The sequence below is a fragment of the Rhineura floridana genome, chromosome 18 (assembly GCF_030035675.1).
Source record: "Rhineura floridana isolate rRhiFlo1 chromosome 18, rRhiFlo1.hap2, whole genome shotgun sequence".
Classification (NCBI taxonomy): Eukaryota; Metazoa; Chordata; class Lepidosauria; order Squamata; family Rhineuridae; genus Rhineura; species Rhineura floridana.
The window spans coordinates 1,249,398-1,271,950 of NC_084497.1; the positions used below are offsets into that span (position 1 = coordinate 1,249,398).

Sequence of the window (22,553 nt, forward strand, 5' to 3'; positions counted from 1 at the left end):
CCTTCCCTGCGTCGTCGGGAAGCGCCGGCTTGACTCCTCCTGCGCCCAGGCGTGGCTTCTCCCGCCCCCGGAGCTTGCCCATTGGCTCCTGTAGGCTTCGCCGCTGTTGCCCGACAGCGTGCCAGCCCGCTTGGGGGCGCCGCGGAGCCAGCGATCGGGACGCGCCAAGGGGTTTCTCGGCGACCTTAAAAGCCCCTCGGCGGACGCATGGCTGGGCAGCGCTCCCCGGTAACTGCGCTTCTCGGCGGCCTTCCCTGCTTTCGCTCGGGTCGGGCTGGGCCAGCCCTCGGCGCTCGCTCGCCGCGGAGCTGATGCGCCTTGCTGGTGCGTTTTTACGCTCGGCTGGCGGCGCGGCCGGGCACCATGGGGGACCCCCAGCCGCCTCCGCCGCTGCCCCTCCGGGCCCGCCTCAGCTACTCGGTGGGCCACTTCCTCAACGACCTCTGCGCCTCGATGTGGTTCACCTACTTGCTGGTGTATTTCCACTCCGTCTTGGGCTATAGCACCAGCCACGCGGGGGCGCTCTTGCTGGCGGGGCAGGTGGCCGACGGCTTCTGCACGCCCCTGGTGGGCTACGAGGCGGATCAGGGCCGCGGCTGCGGGCGCTACGGGCGGAGGAAGTCCTGGCACTTGGCTGGTAAGCTCGCTGCGAAACGGGGTCTGGAGGTGGAAGGGTTGGGGGTACATGTTGGCGGTTTAGGAAAGGAGAGGGAAGGCAGGACTGGCCTTGCCTGGTTCACGCCAGGTTTGGGCCCCTGTTGCTTCTGACAGCTAGCTCCAAGCTGGGGGGGGGGAGGACAAGAGACCTCTCCTACATTCTTATTATTTGTGCAATTTCCTTTAGTCTACTGTAATTATGAATTGCTTTCTATGAAACATCTCGCAGTGAGCATCATCAATATCAAAATAACTTCCCATCTAAAAAACAATATCCTATTAATTTCAGTTATGGCTTGCTTCCTATGAAGAAAAGCTATTTCAGAATACAGTATAAGCTCTTGCATGTATACTGTTACATACTTAAAATAAATTCTATATGTGTGTGATCAATCACTTGCATATCTTGCGTTTATGCAGATATATATGTGTATATATATAAACTTGCAAATCCAATACAGCAGATGCGGATTAAAAAAAACTCCCCTGCCATCTTTTTATTAGGTGGTGCTACTGCCCCTGAGCATGGAGAGTTGATTTAGCTGATCCTGGTCAATAGCTGTTAAGTGCATCTGACTCTTCCTAAAGCTATACAAGGAGCCTTGCGAGACTCGGTCCAAAGGGTCAGGGAGTGCGGCATTCAGTTTCCCACTAGCTGTTTCTCAGATACTTGCAAGGTGGCTGGGAGGTTGCAGCTGATTTGTCTGGGGCATCTGTTATCCAGTGGTATACTGCCTCTTGCGGGTGGGTGCTGGGAGCTCATGGCGAGCACTGGGTGCAGGAAAGACCCTGCAATCCTCTCTCTGACGAGGCCCCACAGGTAGAGCATGTCCCAGTTGCTTGCCCCCCATTATGCAGAGGTGTACTGATACTAACCAAGGAGACTCTGCTTGGGATTGCCAGCATGGCGCCCTCCAGTCCCCTGTAGCCAACATGGACAATGGTCAGGGCTGATGGGCACCGCAGTCCAGGAGGGACCATAAAGGTTCCGCCTCTTTGATCTGAGAAGCAGACATTCCTCATGAGAGAGAAGGGGAAGGCCTGTGTAGAAGACCAGAGAATGCTGCTTCTTAGACCAGGAATTTGGAACCCTGTGATCCTCCAGATGTTCCCCAGTGAGTTAAGATTGTGGGGAAAGTATGTGTTGATTGTGAACCTATGGCCTTCATTGGGTGACCCCAAGTTCTGTAAATGTGTGTGTGAGTGAGAAAGTCTAAACTTCGGCACTATTATTTATTTATTTATCTATTTAATGTATTTATATACCGCCCCGTAGCCGAAGCTCTCTGGGTGGTTTACAGCAGCTAAAAACATTAACACAAATATACAAATGCATGCGCTACTCATAATTTTTATAAAACCTCTGTCACCTTGTAGGGAGATTTTCCAGTCCCTTGACTTTTGTTACATCATCTGAAGCCAAGCCTTGCTGTCTCTGGCGCTGCGTAGAGGCCGCCATGCCCCAGGGCTTTCTGTGAGTTTGTTCTAGGGTTGCAACTTGGTCTGAATCTGGCATGCTGGTTGGGAGTTTGTCCCTTTGCCCCTTTCAGGCAGAATCAGGCAGCTTGCGTTTGATCAGGAACCTCGAGCTGAAACAAAAACGTTGGGCTCTAGAGTAGGCCCATTGACAGGAGAGGCCCTCAGTCATGGTTGTTCATTTCAGAGGTTCTGCTCTCGAGGGTAACTAAGGATGGATACCACCCTTTGTCTCCTGGTGTAGTTGGGAAGGAACTCTGCCCGTGCCCAGAGGTGCCAGAATTCTTACACACAAACCGCGCTAACCCTGCTTAATTATTTCACAATGCATTACAATATTTTGCAATATTATCTTTATTTTTATTCATCACTCACTCAAACCTCTCCCACCAGCTAGGGCACTAAACACCACTGGGAGATCGCCCCCTTTGCTTGCTAGGAAGATCAGGCTGGCAAGGGAGAGACCAGCCTTGGCCCTATGCAGTGAAGGAGCAGCTGCCCCAGTACTTTCTTTCCTCAGCCCTCCCTGTTCCTCTTTCCTTTTGTATCATGTCTATCAGGTTGTGAGCCTGTGGGCAAGGACCCCGCATAGAACATTTCTGAGCGCTATTTAATAATTGTGTCAGTTTGGTTACTGTTGCCTTGGGATTTGTTGTGTAAGTTGTTTGGGGAAAAAAGATACTGTATTTATTTATTCCCCAGCTGAGATCAAAGTGACTGTTGCATGTATCCAATGAACCATTGGATGTGTCACGCCAGGCACAAGAGGGTGCCATCTCTTGCAGTGTTTGAGTGAGGAGATAACTTGCCGGAGGGTGGGGATATTTTGCATTTCTAAAGCACATTTCAAGTGTGAGTGCATTTTGCATACCTTAACAGCCATGATTTATGTTGTGGTGACATGATAAGAACATAAGAACATAAGAAGAGCCTGCTGGATCAGGCCAGTGGCCCATCTAGTCCAGCATCCTGTTCTCACAGTGGCCAACCAGGTGCCTGGGGGAAGCCCGCAAGCAGGACCCGAGTGCAAGAACACTCTCCCCTCCTGAGGCTTCCAGCAACTGGTTTTCAGAAGCATGCTGCCTCTGACTAGGGTGGCACAGCACAGCCATCACGGCTAGTAGCCATTGATAGCCCTGTCCTCCATGAATTTGTCTAATCTTCTTTTAAAGCCATCCAAGCTGGTGGCCATCACTGCATCTTGTGGGAGCAAATTCCATAGTTTAACTATGCGCTGAGTAAAGAAGTACTTCCTTTTGTCTGTCCTGAATCTTCCAACATTCAGCTTCTTTGGATGTCCACGAGTTCTAGTATTATGAGAGAGGGAGAAGAACTTTTCTCTATCCACTTTCTCAATGCCATGCATAATTTTATACACTTCTATCATGTCTCCTCTGACCCGCCTTTTCTCTAAACTAAAAAGCCCCAAATGCTGCAACCTTTCCTCGTAAGGGAGTCGCTCCATCCCCTTGATCATTCTGGTTGCCCTCTTCTGAACCTTTTCCAACTCTAGAATATCCTTTTTGAGATGAGGCGACCAGAACTGTACACAGTATTCCAAATGTGGCCGCACCATAGATTTATACAACGGCATTATGATATCGACTGTTTTATTTTCAATACCTTTCCTAATTATCGCTAGCATGGAATTTGCCTTTTTCACAGCTGCCGCACACTGGGTCGACATTTTCATCGTGCTGTCCGCTACAACCCCGAGGTCTCTCTCCTGGTCGGTCACTGCCAGTTCAGACCCCATGAGCGTACATGTGAAATTCAGTTTTTTTGCTCCAATATGCATAATTTTACACTTGTTTATATTGAATTGCATTTGCCATTTTTCCGCCCATTCACTCAGTTTGGAGAGGTCTTTTTGGAGCTCTTCGCAATCCCTTTTTGTTTTAACAACCCTGAACAATTTAGTGTCGTCAGCAAACTTGGCCACTTCACTGCTCACTCCTAATTCTAGGTCATTAATGAACAAGTTGAAAAGTACAGGTCCCAATACCGATCCTTGAGGGACTCCACTTTCTACAGCCCTCCATTGGGAGAACTGTCCGTTTATTCCTACTCTCTGCTTTCTGCTTCTTAACCAATTCCTTATCCACAAGAGGACCTCTCCTCTTATTCCATGACTGCTAAGCTTCCTCAGAAGCCTTTGGTGAGGTACCTTGTCAAACGCTTTTTGAAAGTCTAAGTACACTATGTCCACTGGATCACCTCTATCTATATGCTTGTTGACACTCTCAAAGAATTCTAATAGGTTACTGAGACAGGACTTTCCCTTGCAGAAGCCATGCTGGCTCTGCTTCAGCAAGGCTTGTTCTTCTATGTGCTTAGTTAATCTAGCTTTAATAATACTTTCTACCAGTTTTCCAGGGACAGAGTTAAGCTAACTGGCCTGTAATTTCCGGGATCCCCTCTGGATCCCTTTTTGAATATTGGCGTTACATTTGCCACTTTCCAGTCCTCAGGCACGGAGGAGGACCCAAGGGACAAGTTACATATTTTAGTTAGCAGATCAGCAATTTCACCTTTGAGTTCTTTGAGAACTCTCGGGTGGATGCCATCCGGGCCCGGTGTGTGTGCTGCTGTATATTGAGTGCAAGAGCCTCTAGCCCAAGAACCTTGCAATTTAAAGGTGGGCACAGAGGGAGAGGGCTCTCTGTTAGCCCCACATCAGTCCTGTAAGGTAGGCCACTCCTTTTCCGGTGGGTCGCTTAGACGTTCATTGACTAACACCTTGATCCTGGTTCACAGATAACGCTAAGTCCAAACCATGCAGACGCCTGGAGAGGAGATTGTGGCCATTTTACTCTTCAGGTGCTGTTGCTGCAGCATAGGCTGTGCTTTGCTGTTTATATTTTATTACATTTATATCCCACCTTTCCTCCAAGGAGCTGAAGGTAGCATACAAACATGCTTCTCCTCCTGATTTTATCCTTACAACAACCCTGTGGGGTAGGTTAGGCTGAGAGACAGTGACTGGCCTGGTGAGCTTCATGACCAAGCGCTGGTCTCCCAGGTCCCAGTCCAACACTCTAACCACTGCACCACACTACTTCTCAGGGTTTAATCTAAGTGTGGGGACTATCAGACCTCACAGCAAAATGTGGCCCTCCAGTCCTCTCTATTTGGCCCTTGGAGCAGTTCCCAAGCCACTCCCCTCACTGGCCTAGCTCTGCCCTCCTTAAGTGCTTTTCACCATAGTGTGCTCTGGCTGCGATGATGCCTTTTGGATGTGGAGAGAGGTGTAAAAACCACCAACTCTGGCGCGGCTGGAGTGTAGCCTTCTGCACAAGGAATACAGTAAGTGACCCGTTCATCCCTCTGTCCACGTTTGTCTGTGGCCCCGCCTGTCATTGGCATGTGGACCCCGGTCACGCTGGGCAAACACCGTACTTGTACTGACGGGCCCACAAAAAGGGGCAGGGTTAGATCCCCCCCTTTTGGTTCCAAAATACCAGATGCTGCCTTTATGCAGGGTCAGGCCCTTGCTCAGTCTAGCTTAGCGTGGCTGACACTGACTGGCAGCAGCTTTGCAGGATTTCAAGCGGGCGTCTCCCCCTGTCCTTCTTGGAGACCCCAGGGATGGAATCTGGGACCTTTTGCATGCTGTGTAAGTAACTTAAGCTGTAGGCAAAGTGTTATAGCCACAGGTCATAACATGGCAAATCAAAATACAGAAGGACATTAATACATCCAGTAGCACTTAAAAGCATTAAAACATCATATGCCCAAAAATTGATAAAATAAAAATAAAATTGTGAATTCAAAACGTCAAATTACAGCACTCATAAAAATGGTCCAGATTCTAGGGCAAGTCCTAAAACTACAATTTAGCCAGACGTCTAGTCGGATTTACAAATGCAGATCTCTTCTTGGCCACTTGACAGCTGACATAAGGAAGTGCAAAGCAAGAGCTCTTCCACTGAGCTACAGCCCTTCTGTGCCCCATCTGGTGTTTAGATAAACTGCTCTTGTGCATGGAAGTTCCATTTAGTTTTCATAGCTACTGGCCATGGATAGACCTACCCTCTGTGTGAATGTGCACAACCACCATCCTTTTTCAGACCCGTCTAAGCACATTGCTGTCGCTGACATCTAGGAGCAATGAGTTCCATAAGTAAATAATGTGTTGTGCAAAGAACACTCAAGGTGTTTTGTTTTTTTAAAAATTTAAAATAGGTCTACCCTACCTTAATGTCCAGGATCAATGTCCTTCTCTCAGTGTCATGCTGAGGTTATATGTCATCCAAAATTGAGCTCTGTTGCTAGAGTGGAAGTACCTTTTATTATGATTCATTGCAGTTGTATCCCAAGGTGGTTCTCCTCCTCTCCATTTCATCCTCACAACAACCCTGTGAGGCAGGGTAGCTGAGAGGCAGTGACTGGCCCAAGGTCACCAAGTGAGCTTGGGCACTAATGTCCAAGTGGAAGTAGTGGTAATGGGCATGACTAACTTGGGATCATGATTTTTTAGTAGAGCTTAGTTGATGAGTAGAGCTTAGTTGGGTTTAGCTCAAGATGTCCCTTGGAGCGAGTGACAGGATGGCTGGTTCTCTGAAGGTCATCCTTTAAAAAAAATATGTTCTCCTAAACCAGTGGGGTTCCCAAGCTTTCCCCCCCCCCCACGGACCGCTTGAAAACTGCTTGAGGGTCTGCTTGTGGTGGCAGCCATGACAATGCGCTGTGCCAGATGCTGCATATTTTTAAAGTTGTATTTGTGTTGCTTCTTCTGTTGTGTTTTACGGTATTCCACTTTGCATTCCAAAGAATACATTTTAAGGTGGTTTACAATGAATAAAAACAACATATTAAAATGTAACGGAAACCCCATAATCGACACAGTAGTCAGTAGTCTCTTCAGCGCCACTCCCTATATATATGCCTGTGTCTGTGTATATATATATATTATTTTATGTATTTTAATTGCGTTTTATGTATTTTATTTTAATGTTTTTGTGATTTTTATTGTGTACGGTTTTATTATGTACCTGTTTGATTTTACTGTAAGCCGCCCTGAGTGCCCTATCATAGGGTAGAAGGGCGGGATAGAAATATTTTAAATAAATAAATAAAATGTAGCATAATAAGGGGAGAAAAACACAAACATCTCCCCAAAAATGTTTTTTTTTTTTGCAGAGGACTGAATGTTGGTCCTCGATAAGGGAGGGAGGGAGGGAGGGGCAGGTGGTGGGCAGGCAGCCGAGATAACTTTTTATTTTTAAAAGAGGAATCGGAAGGCACAGATGCATGAGCCTTGCACATGTGACTTCTTTGTTCCAGCTGAGAAGCCAACTTCCTTTTTCTGATGAAACCAAAGACTGAGGGCAGAGTTTTGGCCATGAGGACTGGATCCTTCCTGTTCCGTTTCAGTTACTCAAATCACGGGCAGCTTAATCATCAAAAAGCAAAGTGGCCTCTTGTGGGAAGTGGGGGCGGCCCAATTTTTTTTTTTTTAAGTGAAGCTGGGCAGGACTAAGCTTTGGACGAGGGTCTTGTGACAGTGTAGGGAAACTTCTTCGTTCTCTAGATAAATGACGATCTTGTTAAACAGATACGATAAAAAAAGTTGAACTTTACCCAGGATTGGGGAATGAGGGTGAAGTGGGGGGGGGGGACAGGACATCAAACCACAAATGTTCATGAACTGCTTTTGAATGCACTGAGAGGCTGGGGGAAGGGGTGAGTGCTGTTGCCTAAATTTTAGCTTCATTTTGTGGTGAGATATGTGAAAAGAAACAATAGTGGAAGTAATATTTATTATTTCAAATTGAGAACCTGCCCTTCCTCCCCAAAGGATCTCATAGCAACTCTCAAGAATAAAAAATTGCATCAAAACTCTTTAAAGCAATGCTCTGCAACATATTACAGGCAGCTGACCAAACCAGTAAGCAGTCAAGCTTTGTAATAACTGTTGTCCAAATGGGGAAATGATTGTTGTTCCTGTCTTTGGACAATAGTTATTTTTAAATAATATTATTATTAAAATTACTATTATCATCATCATCTATTTATTTATTTACCACTTAATTGGCCAAAGTGGCTTCTAAGTGGTTTTCCAGTATAAAGCCAATTGCAAAAACTACAGGTGCACATAATTAAAACAATTTCATCAGAACATTAAAATAAACATTCACAAATAAATGGTGTCGCAGTACAAGCCCATTAAAACTGTACGACAATTTAAAAGTGTTAAAAGAGCAATGAAAACAATCAAAGCAGGACTTTCAAGTCAGGGATAGTGAAGTCTTATTTTATTTAACAACATTTATTTACCACTTGAATGTAAAGACTTCTAAGCGATTTGCAAAAAGTCCTGGCATAACTCTCTTGATGGACCATGGTGGGTCATCTTTTTGGCCCAGCAAGCTGGATCACTCCCCTGGGCAGACATTGACAGGGGCTGGGACAACCCCCTGTCAATCAGACTGGCAGATTGCCCCGTCCACCGGCCACAGTCCTTTGCGCAGGTGCCCAACAGCCGGCTGGTCGGCAGTGCCAAGCATAAGGCTGGCAAGAGTACTTTCCGCAGGGATCGGCTGCACGGTTGAGTTTCTCATGGGGGACTCTGTTGCGCATCCATGTCTATATCTGCTGCACAAATGACATTGTGAAGGCGTCAGGGGGAGGAATGGTCTCACGGGTGAAGTTCTGACCTGTGCTGGGCCACTTCCTTTTGAAAGGCAGCGTAGAAGTGCACGATGGAGAGGTGTGTCCTCTTTGTGAACGTGGGCCAATTGGAGTAAGCGTGAACCACTCCCTTCTGGTTATGAAATGGCAAAGCCAGGTGCAGAATGTGCGCAAATGGCAAGGAAGCCGGCCACTCCTAGTTCCAGTTGAGGCTGAGATTGACAGTGATGAATTTTTGCACATCAGTTCCAACTCTGCAGCTTACTTGAATATTAATTTTGGTTTTAATCTTTTCATGCAATGTTTTTTTGCCATTCTTTGATTTTTTTTAAAAAAAGACTCGGAGGCATATTTTTTTAAAAAACCACAAAGTATAAATGCCATCACAAAAATAAAAAGAAATAGTGATTTTAAAAAGCAAAGATGTTTTGGTAAAAACTTTTGCTGGCGTTTAGCTCAACTCCAGTCCAGGGAGACTGATGTCTTCTCCTTCCTCCAGAGGCCTTAGAAGCATGCTTGTGTCAGGAGACCTATCAGCGCTGGTCATTCCAAAGAGGCCTCGTTGACGGCGATACGCCTTCTCACGTGATGTCGTGTCATTGTGTGCCAGCCAGTCCCCTCCACTGTGGCAAACGGGACACAAGACCGTAAGCGAGGCGGCCCTGCAGGGTCAGGCCAGAGGGGTCCATCGAGTCCTGCCTCCTGTCCTTACTGTGGCCAACCAGATGCCCCAACGCGGAAAGGCCCACAAGCAGCCGTGCTGCTGCCACTCACAAGTCCCAGCAACTGGCATGCTGCGGAGGGAGAACATAGCCATTGTGGCTAGTGGCCACTGACAGCCTCCTCCATCGATTTCTCTAATCCTCTTTTGAAGCCATGCGAGTTGGTGGCTGTCACTGCCTCTTGTGGGAGTGAATTCCAGAGTTCAACTCTGCGCTCTGTGAAGAAGTACTTTATTTTGTCTGCCTGAATCTTCACCTTCATCGAATGTCTGTGAGTTCTAGTGTTATTACAGAGGGAGAAGAACTTCTGTCTATCCACTTCCTCCATGTCATGCATACTTTTAAATGCTTCAGTCATGTCACCTCTAACTTGCCTTTCCTCTAAACCAAAAAGCCCCAGATAGTGTAACGTTTCTTCATAGGCAGATATATGGCAATAGTTGTTCAAAACAGCATTGCACACGAGTATTCAAACAGATAAGAAGCAGGGGCTAATATTACGGATCAGGGCAAAAAGATCTGTCCATGCAAGATGTCTGAAGCAACTGGTGGGTGCTGCTTCACGTATGGCAGAGGCATGCATTGGAAGCCTCAAGGCTGGATACTGCAGCGTGTTCTCTGTGGGGCTGCCCTCGGGCCTGGTTCGAAAGCTCTGGCTGTGCAAAATGCGGTGGCTAGACTTTGAGCAACGGTGTTATGTGGCCGACAACATGTGACACCCTTCTTAAAACAACTGCACTGTCTGCCCATATGCTATTAGTTTCCAAAGCCCTGAACAACTTAGGTCCAAGGTACCTTAAGGACCACCCGAACAGTTTACATCCCAGGCCCGATCACAGAGAACCTCTGCTGGAATATCATTGGTCATCCCCCAGATTAGTGAGGCTCATCTGACAACAAGAAATCGAGCCTTTAGTGTTATTGGCCCAGTCCTGTGGAACGCTCTGCCACTGCAGATTCAGCAGGCACCTTCTGTTCTGACGTTTAAACCCCTGCGGAATGCTTTTCTGTGTCTCTGCTCTGATGCTGTTTTTATGAATAGTGGTATATAAATATTTTTATAAATAAATAAATAAAATTCTGTCGTTCGTTAAAAGGGCTCATTTAGCCAGCCTGCTGACGGAGACTCTTTTTCCTTCCTCCCTCCCCTCGCAGGGACCGTCTGCGTCCTCCTCTCCTTCCCCTTCATCTTCAGCCCCTGCCTCGGCTGCTCGGAGAACACCCCCCAGTGGGCCGCCCTCATCTACTTCATCCCCTTCGTCGCCATCTTCCAGTTTGGCTGGGCAGCCACTCAGATCTCCCACCTCTCGCTCATCCCGGAGCTGGTGACCAGCGACCATGACAAGGTGGAGCTCACGGCCTTCAGGTGAGGCCCTTCTCCCGTCGGCTGTCCTGGGGAAGGGGCTGCGGCTCCAGGGCGGAGCGCCTGCCTTGCATGCAGAAGGTCTGGGCTCAGTCCCCTGCCGGAAACCCCAGGGGAGCCGCTGGCAGTCAGCGTAGGCTGGGGGTCCCCAAACGGGGGTCCTCGAGCTTCATCCAGGTGGTCCGTGGCGTGAACACATTCAGTGCTCCAAACTGATGTCTGATTATATGCCTGTTGCTTCTCTGATGCCTTAAATTGTATTTTGTTGTATTACAGTTGGCATTGCGTAGAGTTCAAGTTGCAACACAATAAAATATAATGTAGCCAATAAAAGAAGCAATGAAAAATAAGATTAAAAATCATACGGCGTCTAGCCCAGCACGTTGCAGTTCCTACAACAGGCAGGAAAATAATTAAGTGGTCCTTTGGGGGGGGGAGTTTGGGAACCGCTGGTGCAAACAACACTGGGCTAGACAGACCGAGGGTCTGATTCCATATAAGGCAGCTTTCTAGTTCTGTTTAAATCAGCTGTTTATTCAGGACCATGAGGACTAGAATCTTACTTCATATTTAGGGGAACAACCATAGCTCAGTGGGCATTCGTCCCCGTCATCTCCAGGTAGAATGTTCTCTGTCTGAAACCTTGGAGAGTTGCTGCCAGTCAGAGTCGTCAATAGTATGTTTAATTTTTTCCTCCAAGCCTGATGGGAGGGGAAACATTCCCAGAAAAGCACAAAGCTGGCTAACCTCCCCTCTCCAGCTGTAGTCTCAGACTCCTGCAACAATTAGCCTTGAGAAAAGCCTCTGTTAGCTACAGTAGAAGGCTTTCCGTCCCCCTCGGGCCTAATTGCAGTGAGGAATGGGCAGTTTCAGGGGTCTGCGGCTAGGGACAGAGGGACCCACCTCCCACCCCAGATGCTGCGTTAAGACTATGCCCTGGACTGCCCCTGATGTCTGAGCGGTCAGGGCTTCAAAGATTCCACCAGTTGTTGCTACTCTAGCTTAAGCTTGGGTTCATAAGGACTAGGAACTTAATTTTTGAAAAAAGGTTCTCAAAACTGGTGGGATTTGCAACAGCTCGGTCACTGAGGAGATGAATAGAGGAGGGGACAGCTGTGCCCAATCTTCCTCTCATCTCTGGTCTCCTCCCTAGGCAGAGAGAGAGAGAGAGAGAGCAAACACTACATGTGTGTCCACACACACATCCCTATATATGTAAACGATCCCTGACAAGATTAAGGCAAAAGTTCGTGGCCAGGACTGTGACAAACTCCTGACACGCATTTCCCAAAACTGCTTCAGGCCAGAGAGAGATAAATCTTAACCGTGCAAGAGAATTTCCCTCCCCCCACTGAAAATGGAAATGGACTGCCTTCAAGTCGATCCAGACTCATGGCGACCCTATGAATAGGTTTTTCATGGTGAGCTGTATTCAGAGGGGGTTTCCCATCGCCTCAGTCTGAGACTGAGAGGCAGTGACTGGCCCAAGGTCACCCAGGGAGCTTCATGGCTGTGTGGGGATTCGAACCCAGGTCGTAGTCCAACACACTAACCGCTATGCCACACTTTCACCACTAGAGGGCAGCATCTCCACACCCAAAATGCCCAGGCTTGTACGGCATGAGGCAAAGCAGCCAGAACTTGCAGCTCTTCTGCAAGAACTGTTTAAATGAGGTTTTCTTCTCAGTTTCGGACCTGGGGGGAGCTGGGGGCAAAGAAGCTTAGCTTTTCTTTTTTGAAACTTGGCAGGTCTGGCTCTTCAGGGTCCTGAGGCAGCAGCTAAAAATTCACTGAGCTGAGTACAGATCTGTTTTTGTGGTTTTCCTAACACAGGGAGGAATACGGCCCTTCAGCCCTCTTTCCCTGGCCCTTTAAACTCTCCGTAGGCCACAGACACACGCAAGCATTGGCCCTCCTTCCCAGCCAGGCAAAAGCTCTCGAGGAGGGAGTGAGGTGCCTTGGACTGGGCTCGTGCCTCCTGGCTGCGACAGCATGTGTGGAAACCAGCTTGCAGCACATAGGAGAAGTTTGCCTTTGTTGCCCTGGCCCTGCCTGCCACTCACAGGTGGCCCTTAAAAGGTTGTTCAGCAGGGAATGTGGCCGCTGAGTGGTTCCCAGTCCCTGGTGGCTGGCTTCCTGTATTTCTTCATCTCTTTCCTCCCTCCCCACTCCTTTCTAGATATGCCTTCACTGTCATGGCGAACATCACGGTCTATGGGGTGGCCTGGCTGCTCCTGCACTTCCAGGGGGGCTGCCCTGGGCCCCAGGAGCACACCCAGCACCTTGGACGTCACGACATCCCCGTCTTTCGGGTGAGGATGGGCAGGAGGGGGCGGCTTGGGGGAGGAGCTGTGTGTCTGTTGCACCTGGAATAGTTAAGCTACGGGACTCGCTGCCACAAGAGGAAGTGATGGCCGCCAGCGTGGGTGGCTTCAAAACAGATATGACCAGTTCATAGTGGGGACGGCTACTAGCCACGATGGTTATGTTCCACCTCCCCTGAACAAGAAGTAAAAAGTTTCTCTTTCCGCTTCCCCCCCCCTCCTTCCTCCTGAGCCAGAACCTGTCTCTGATTGTTGTCGGGGTGGGCGCCATCACATCGCTCCTCTTCCATCTCGGCACCAAGGAGAAAAGTCGCCCGCTTGCCAGGTTGCCGGACCCCGAGGAACACACGCCGCTGCTGCCTCCGGACCAGAAAAGCCCCGTCCGGCCCCTCCTCCTGTGGAAGAACTGGCTCCTGGAGCCCGCCTTCTACCAGGTGAGTCTGGGAGGAAGGCGAGTGAGTTGGGGGCAGGTGACGGGGTCTCTTCTGCCCCTTCCTTTTTCCCGGATGTAGGGAGCCTTGTCCCGGAAGCCTCTGAGAACTGAAATGAAGCTGTCAACAGCCCTGTTGATTGCGGTGCTTGGGGCAGTGCGTTAATTGAACCCCCCCAAGTGAATTGAAGAGCATTGCAAATGATCAGTCCCAGGTAGAAGAATCTTGGTTGGCATGATGGGGGAAAGATGCGTGAGAGCCTCTCCCAGTCAGAGTAGGCAGTAGGTGGCCTGCTGGTCTGACTCCTGCTCGGAGCTACTTTCATATCTTCATTACCGAATCAAAGCAGAGAATAGTGGCAAACTGCACTATGACTCAGTGGCAGAGCACCTGCTCTGCCTGCAGAAGGTCCCGGGTTCAATTGCCGGCATCTCTGGGAAGGGCGGGGAACAGCCCGTGTTCTGAAACCCCAGAGAGCTGCTGCCAGTCAGTGTAGGGGCTGGACAGACCAATGGTCTGACTCAGCGCAAGGGAGCCTCCTTAGTGGGCATTTCTATTCTGGGCAAGGGCCACAGAGCCCCTGCGTTTAAAGATGCTGCATTTTAATATATTTTAAAGTGTATTTTTATGATGATTTAGGGTGTTTTCAGAGCTTTTCTTTGCTGCCCTGGGCTTCTGCTGGGAGGAAGGGTGGGATATAAATCTAATAATCAAAAAATTAAGAAAGAATGGTAGGTCTGGGAGGGACTTCTGTGTGAAACCTGGAGAGCTGCTGCCAGTCAGTGCAGGCAGCACTGAGCTAGATGGACGAAGGGTCTAACCCAGTGTCAGGCAGCTTCCTGCAGTCCTGTGTGCACACAACGCATCCTCTTTCCTCCCAGGTTGCGATGTTGTATATGGCCACCCGGCTGATCGTCAACCTCTCTCAGACCTACATCGCCATGTACCTGACCAACTCGCTGCTGCTTCCAAAGGTGGGTCTGCCCTCTAGGAGCGGCCCTCCAGGCCTCCCTGCCTGGCCCTCAGGGATCTCCCTAAGCCCCGCACCTTCCTCTACTCCTCTCTACCCAGGCCACACCCCTCACCAGCCCTGCTGTGCACGCTCCTTGAGTGTTTTTTTGGCCTAACCTACCTCACAGGGCTGGTTTGGCCAGCCTGTGGTTACATACCTGTTTACATGGGCATTTTGATGGTTGAAGGAGACTGACCTCTGGGCTGCCAGGCCCACTGGATGAAATAATGGTTTTAGAATGCTTTTTGCTGTTGTTGTTGTTAAATTGTTTTGTTGATGAGTTAGCTGCCCTGCGCTCCTCCAGGAGGAAGGGTGGGATGTAAGTTTAATAAACAAATACGTACCCTGTGATGCAGGCGTGAAGGACCTGGGGCTGCCAGGCTGTTGTGCTGCTGTTGAACTCCCATCTGCCGCAGCCAGCGGAGGATGGCTGTTGGGGGCCGGATGATTTGTACTATGGGATTTGCACCCGCTAGAGGCAGTGATGGGGGCCACCAACTTGGATGACTTGAAAAGAGGGTTAGACAAATCCGTGGAGGAGGTGTGTGTCAATAGCCACCATCGACGACGGCTCAGTTCTCCTTCCATGGTCGGAGGCAGTAAGTGCCTCTGAACACCCATTTGCTGAGAATCGCAAGGAGGAGAGTTGCTCCTGCGCGCAGGTCCTGCTTGTGGGGCTTCCCAAATGGGCATCTGGGTGGCCGCCGTGAAAACAGGCCGCTAGAGGGGGGCCCTTGTGCCTTTTCCAGCAGGGCAGTTCCTAGGTTCCCACGGTGGCAGTCGTAGCTGAGCCGTGGCTAGACGGCAACCACATTGGGATGCCCTTGCGCTAAGCACCCCTAGACCGCACGGGCTCTTGCACAGTTGCCGGATCAAGCTGTTCCTGGTGAACGATTTCAGCGCACTGGAGATTGGCGAGTGGCTGGCTGCAACCCATGTTGCCTCCTCCAAAGAGAACGGTTGTCTGACTCCGCCCCATTTGTCTTTCTGTCCTGCCCTTCCATAGAAATTCATCGCCACGATCCCCTTGGTGATGTACATCAGTGGCTTCCTTTCCTCCTTCTTGATGAAAACTGTGAACAAGAGGATCGGCAGGAACGTGAGTAGTTCTGAAACTGTGACTTGCATGCAGAAGGTCCCAGGTTCAGTTCCCGATGGCAGCTCCAGGCGACGCTGGGAGAGACCCCCTGCCTGAAACCCTGGAGAGCTGCTGCCAGCCCTTGTCGACAGTACTGAGCTAGATGGACCACTGGTAGACTTCCTGGGTTCCTGGAAATCTTGGTTGTGCCACGAGCCTTTGACTAGGGATCAGCTGAATTTTGGGGCTTGACGGCTTTTCTCAGCACTTAAAAGAGCGCCCCAAAGCCCTCCCCCAAACTGAACTCTCTTCCTCCCTGATTGGCTCCTGTTTGTTGATTCCCATTTTCCTTCTCGGATGCCTTTTTAAAAAAAATGTTGCTCTTGTTGGCTACCTGGTCCAACCTATCAGGGATCACATAGCCAGCATGACTGTACTTTGGCACTTAGGCAAATGACAGTGAGAGTCTTCTGTTTCTGTTTCACGTGTCCCTGAAACTTCGGGTACATTTCGGAGGCGGGAGGAACTTTTTCACAAATGACATCTTCCACCCGTGTTTTGACTTGTGCCTAATTTTCACACTCTCATTTCAGCAGTGCTGATTTTTGATGGTGCATTACTTGCCTTTTTTGGGGGGGTAGATCTGTGTCCTGTAAGCCTGTAACCCTAGTACGTCTTTGAGGGGGAGAGCGCTGTAATTTTACCTTTACTTTTCACCTAAGTTGGGAATACAAGTCAGGGCCCTGAGAGCTTTTACTCTCTTTCCCACAGTCCTTTAGGGGAAGTATCTATCTAGCCCTGATGGCTGGGCACAGTTTCGAGGACTATGTCTCAAAGGAGTTCAGTCCTGAATCCTTTGCACTGTGCCCCAGATCTCCTGCCCCGCCAGCACTTCACTCTTGTAAAAGTAATTTTGCTATCCCAGGCCACCCCTAACCCAGAGGCAAACTTGAGGTCTGGGTCTCTGTGCCCCAGATCTTCTAATATCTAGTAGATGCCTCTGCCTCCTGTGTGTTCTGAGACCAGTTGAAAACATTTTTTTGTGCTCAGTTAATATTTTTATATTTTATGTAATTTTCATAAAGTGCTATTCCAAAAGGATGGGGATTATAGTGTTGGCTCTCTGTCTTCTCCCTCTCAATTTAGTTGACTTCTCTCTGTGTCCAGCTTTAAACTGTTTTTCATTTGTGTTGCTTTTTTTTTAAGAAATGGAAAGGTGGCATATGATGAAATCTGTTAATCTTTAACAACAAGAGTGTTTGGAAGGAGGAAGTTTTTTTCCTCTCTTGGACGTTGTGCTGCAGCCCTGTTCCGCTAAGTACTTAGGATTGTGATTAATCCAGCCATTTTTCCTCCTATGTTTTCTCAAAATGTGTCTTTTTTATTATTGATTTCTGGGACCAGCTCACCTACTCTCTGGGCTTGCTGACCATCTTGGCGTTTGCTTGCTGGGTGGCCCTGGCCAAGCAAATTGGCTTGGAGGTCTATGGGGCAGCCATTCTCCTTGGGGCCGGCTCGGCTACTATTCTCGTGACGTCCCTCTCCATGACGGCCGACCTCATCGGGACCAACACGGTACTTAGGGCCATGTACTGCGGGTGTGGGTGATCCTGTCAGGTGAATCCAGAATGTGGTGTTGAGATTCAAAGTTGAGGGTGTCCTTTTTGTTTTAAAGCTAGGTTTCTAGTCCTTATGGCACCCAAACCCTTGAGCTGGTGCTCCTGGAAAAGGAGCTTCATCCATCCATCTGTTGTTGGCTAAAAAGAGCTGGCATTCACCAATAGGTATCTTGAAGCAAGCATTGGTAACCCCCTCCCTTGGAAATAATGGGTTTTTATCCAACTGGATTCTATTTGGAGTAGACCCATTGAAATTAATAGACCTAAGATAGTGATTTCCGTTACAACTGAGTAGGGCCAGCATTGGATGCTACCTACTGAACCTAACATTGGGGTGATTGATTTTAGCAAAAATTATTTACTGCCTAATGAAAAATATCTAAGCCATTTACATAAATAGTCATGTCAAAATGACTATACAAGTAGGGTACAAGCCACACCATCAACAGAAATATGAAAAATCAAAGAAGAATCGGATATCACGGGGCACTTTGTCAAAGCTTTGCTGACGTTGAGACGTATTATGTCCAAAGCATTCCTATAGTCTACCGGGAGGTTACCCAATCGAAAAATGAGATGAGATTAGTCTGGCAGGATTTGCCAAATCTGTGTTGGCTTGTCATAATCACTGCATTGTTTCCAAGGCACTTACGGACTGACCGTTTTATTATCTGCCCCAGAATATTCCCAGGGATCGATGTCAGGCTGACTGGTCTGAAGCTCCCAGGATCTTCCTTTTTGCCCTTTTTGAAGATGGGGACAACGTTAGCCCTCCTATATGCCTACTTCTTACGCTTCTAAGATTTTTGAGGCACAAAGGGGGTGGCGGACGGCCTGCCTGCCTGAGGCTTGGAGTTTAAAGGAGGGGGACGAGCAGCACTGAAGAGGCAAGCCTCAAGCGGGACTGGGGGAAAACACGGTGAGGCTTGCCTCTTTCTGCTCTTTGGCCAGGGCCAGCTGATGAGCTCACCCAGCTTTTCTGGAGCCAAAGGCAATCTTGCTTTCTCCTCACAGCACAGCGGGGCCTTCGTCTATGGAGCCATGAGCTTCACAGATAAAGTTGCCAATGGGGTGGCCGTGATGATCATCCAGAACCTGCACCCTTGCCCGTAAGTTCTCGTGTTGCTTACAGGAGCCATGTGAGTTACACTCTCTTGCAGAACACTTGGCTTGGTGGCCTCTCCCTGCTCATAGGTGATTTGAAACGCTGTGGGGAGGGCTGGGAGGGGGGAAATAACTGCTTTTTGCAAAGTTTTCCTGCCTGATTTCTGCTCATGACAGCTGGCCAGGTGAGTGGCTATTTCCTAAGCCCACCTGGGCTTTTGTGTGGCATTGGCGGCACCATCTGTGTGTCTCTTGACCTGAGCATGGAAGAGGAGCTCTGAAAGACAATCGCACCAGTTCATGGGTAGCTGTCTTATTAACAGCTATCGGCTGTGAGAACTCAGTGGATCCTCTGTATGCAGGAGCACTCTAACACAGAATAAACAATGCTGGGATCAAACAACTAAGGGAGGGCTGTTGTTAGAGATGTGGCGGCCCAGAAGAAAAAGGAAACATTCAGGGGGGAAAAACTGCTTGTTTCCTGGGTTTTTCTGAATTTTTCTGTTTATTTTTTTTAAATGGAAAAAATTGGGGAAAGTTTTCCCCAAAAAGCATTCCAGTATTTGTGTGTGTGTGAGTGTGTTCACATCTCTAGTTGTAGCTTTCCATGCACTGCCAGGGGTCTTTCTGGAGGAGACATCTGGCCACAGTTAAAAACAAGGTGCTGAACTAATACAGACTTTTGGTTTGATCTAGCAAACCTCTTAATGTCGTATGGAGCCTTTCACCAAGAGTTCCAAATGGAACTTCCATGTGCAGGAGCAGTTTACTTCTGATTTACTTGATGCTTGGAGTCAAGCAATACTGCCTTCGTGCCTGCAGCTCAGTGGGGGAGCTTCTGCCTCAGGTGCAGAAGGCCCTGGTTTGATCCCTGGCATTTCCAAGTAGGGGTGAGAGAGAGGTCCCCTGCCCGAAACCCCGATGAGCCAGCCAGGGTTGGCAATCCTGAGCTAGGTGGATAAATGGCCTGACTCAGTATAAGGTAGCTTCCTATGCCCTCCTTGTGGGCTTCTTAGGGGAAATTGGCTGTCCTCCCATTGGAAACAGTATACTAGGCTTGCTAGACCCATCTTGGTCTGATCCAGTTGTGTCTTGACACTTACTGTTACTACTGCTATTACTACTTCTTTTATATCGCACCTTTCCTTCAAGGAGCTCAAGGGGGTGTACAAACATGGTTCTCCCCCTCCTGATTTTATCCTCACAGCAACCCTGCGAGGTAGGCTAGGCTGAGAGAGAATGTGACTGGCCCAAGGTCACCCAGCGAGCTTCACGGCCGAGCGGGGTCTCCCAGATCCCAGTCGGATACTCTAACCACTACACCACCACTGGCTCTCGAGCTGGTTGCAGAACAATCACACAATCAGTCCACATGTGTGCTGGGTGTGTCGGGAAAAGCCAAGGCCGTCCTGCTTCACTCCTCCTGATCTCCTTCCCCCCTTTCTTTACCTGCTCTCCCCCCCGCCCCAAACCCAGGACTGAGCTCTGCTGCAACAGCTGTGTGGCATTCTACCACTGGGTGATGGTGGCCGTCACTGGTGGCATGGCTGTCGTGGCCACTCTCTTCCTCGCCTGCGTCATGATATGGCCCGTCCGGGTCCGGTTCCGTAAGTGGGATTTTGCCTTGAGGCGGAGGCAGGGACCAGGCCAACGGAAGCGCAGCCCCCCAACCTGGAGCCCTCCAGATGCTGTTGGGCTCCGGAATGGCCACTAGGGTTGGGAGTCCTCAACATCTGGAGGCCCTCGCCCCTGCCCCAGTGCCCCTGACCTAAAGAGCAGCTTTTGGTTTGTTCTGCTGCTGCACGCGAGAGATGGAGGAATGCCTCTCTTTCGCAGAGGCCTTCCCTCTGGAGAGAGGAGAGCCCCTCCCCGGGAAGAGGGGGAGGGACTGGCTAATCCGAGGGGCAGGACGGGCCGAGTGGCCGGCACCTGCTTTGCATGCAGAAGATCCCAGGTCCAAGTAGGGCTGTGAGAGATCCTGTCTTGAGACCCTGGAGAGCTACTGCCAGTCAGTGCAGGCAATATTGGCGTAGGCCCATCTGTACCATTCATGTAAAGCGGCAATATTATACTACTTTTAAAGGTCCTGGCTCCCCCCCAAGAATCCTGGGAACTGTAGTTTATGAAGGGTGCTGAGAGGTGTCAGAAGACCCCGTTCGTCTCCACGGAGCTACAATTCCCTGACTTCCCCGGGAAGAGGGGTTGATTGTTAAACCACTCTGGGGATTGTAGCTCTGTGAGGGGAAGAGGGGTCTCCTAACTACTTCGAGGACCCTTAACAAGCTACAGTTCCCATGATCCTTTGGGGAAACCAAGCATTAAATTAATAGTTTAGGTGGGGCCTTGCTTGGGTGCAAGCCTTCATTTTTGCAGCCATTTTCCCCTCTTTCATGTGGCCCTGTGAATAAATGCCTGCTGTCCCTGGAAACCTTGTGCCAAGAAGTTCATTTTAATTTCTCCCTCCCCAGATGACATCTCTGTCACGGGGCTGGCCGGATCTGGCAGATCCAGAGAACTCAGACACCCCGAGGGCGGAGAGCAGTCCGCTGTTGTCAACTGAGGCTCTGCCTTCTCGGAAGGAGGGAGTCGACCTGGGAAACGTCGGGTGATGCCACAGCGCAGAAGAGCCAAAGATTTGGCCATCCTCTGCTTGATCCAATACGGTTTCGCTGCTTCTCTTTCCTGGGAATGGAACTGTTGGCAACTATTTCGCTCCCTTCTCTGCCTTCACCCTTGCCCCCAAGCACATTTTGCACAAATCTGTTTTGCCACCAGGGGACAGCTCCTCCACCCCGCCCTTCCTTTGCACATTGAACGCAATGTTACTAGGCCACGTGAAGGAATACATTCTCCACCCACTCCCCATTTTCCCTCCCTCCAACAGACCACTTTTTCTTTTTCAAATCTACTTGCGTGTAAAAATTATAAATAAAGGTGTGTTTTAATTAAAAAAAGAAGGAGGCAAGAAATTGGGGTTGTTAATTATTTAATTTAACATTTGCATTCTGCTTTTGCAGCAACAACATTGTGCGCTCTAAGCAGCTCACAGTAATCGCAAAACCATTAAAAATTAGCAACTATTTCTGTTGGTATCGTTGTGTCCACAAAGACAATAACATCCATGATGACTTTCACTCGTGACGGTGTTGGGGCAGTTACGTGCCATCCTGCCATCACTGCTGTTTGCTCCTGCAGGTTTCTGGGTGGACAGACTGCTTCATTTCCAATCTGCACATGTCTTGTAAGTTTTTATACCTGAAGGATAGTCTCACCCCTTGTATGTACCCAGCGGATCCCTGCGCTCTGCAGGCGAGGGCCTCCCGCAGATTCCATCTTATCAGGAGGTCCGTTCCGCAGAACCTAGGAAGCGGACCTTCAGTGTTGTGGCACCGGCCCTTTGGAACTCCTTCCCCTTAAATGTTAGGCAGGCACCATCTCTGTTATACTTTTGGTGCCTACTGAAGGCCTTCCTCTTTCAACCAGCCTTTTAGGTAGAGACCTTATCCCAGTCTGCGTCTGTCCTGGAATTGCTTTTTAAGATGCATTTCTTGTTTTATCGCTTATTTGCTGCCCTGGGTTCCCAGTTTATTTCTGGTTGCACTGTAGCTCAAGAGCATCTCTCCAGGCAGCAATGATGCTGTAACACAAGGGGAAGCACTGCAGAATGACTGAGGAAACAGAAGGATGTGTGGATGGTCCAATATAAATCCGTCGCTAATGCACTATTACAGTACTGTTCATCTTGTCAAATGTTTTATATTTGTTGGCTGGCCTGGGGTCCTTTGAGAGGAAGGGCGGGATATACATTATAATTTTAATACTGTAAGTGACAGAATCCTAAAAAAACCCCCAAAACATGAGTCTGGAGGTGCCCCTAGATATGGGAAACTGTTCCTCTTCTTTAAAAGGTTGCAAAGAACTTTCCCCTTCCTTGTTCAGTATTCCACATCCTTTTCTCTTGGTAGTAGAATTTCTTATTGCACGGACAGCTGACCCAGTGGTTACTTCCCTACCAGATAAACCTCGCTGTTGGCAGGTATGTAACTTTTTTCCTTTCCTTCTTGAAATCAGGTGCTCTGCCAGGAAATGTGGGCGAGTTCCAACCTGTCTGAACAGACTTGGAAATTAACTGTT

At 49.0% G+C, this 22,553-nt stretch overlaps 1 protein-coding gene across 6 annotated transcripts; it reads left to right on the plus strand.

Moving 5' to 3' along the window:
- The first annotated feature begins 91 nt into the window (after nucleotides 1–91).
- MFSD12 (major facilitator superfamily domain containing 12) lies at nucleotides 92–21,388 on the plus strand. 6 transcript variants are annotated; one of them, XM_061602131.1, is made up of 10 exons: nucleotides 99–637; nucleotides 10,644–10,854; nucleotides 13,031–13,163; nucleotides 13,412–13,609; nucleotides 14,488–14,580; nucleotides 15,625–15,717; nucleotides 17,101–17,271; nucleotides 18,330–18,424; nucleotides 19,896–20,026; nucleotides 20,888–21,388. In XM_061602131.1, the coding sequence occupies exons 1-10, from the start codon at nucleotides 364–366 to the stop codon at nucleotides 20,977–20,979; spliced, it is 1,491 nt and encodes a 496-aa protein (XP_061458115.1). In that variant the 5' UTR covers nucleotides 99–363; the 3' UTR covers nucleotides 20,980–21,388. The 6 variants fall into 6 exon arrangements, 3 of the variants coding, with proteins under 3 accessions (XP_061458117.1, XP_061458116.1, XP_061458115.1); XR_009759585.1 differs by lacking the exons at nucleotides 19,896–20,026; nucleotides 20,888–21,388 and adding an exon at nucleotides 17,996–18,234 and having other exon boundaries at nucleotides 92–637; nucleotides 18,330–18,418; XR_009759587.1 differs by lacking the exon at nucleotides 19,896–20,026 and having other exon boundaries at nucleotides 95–637; nucleotides 13,408–13,609; nucleotides 20,888–20,975.
- The last annotated feature ends 1,165 nt before the right edge of the window (nucleotides 21,389–22,553 follow it).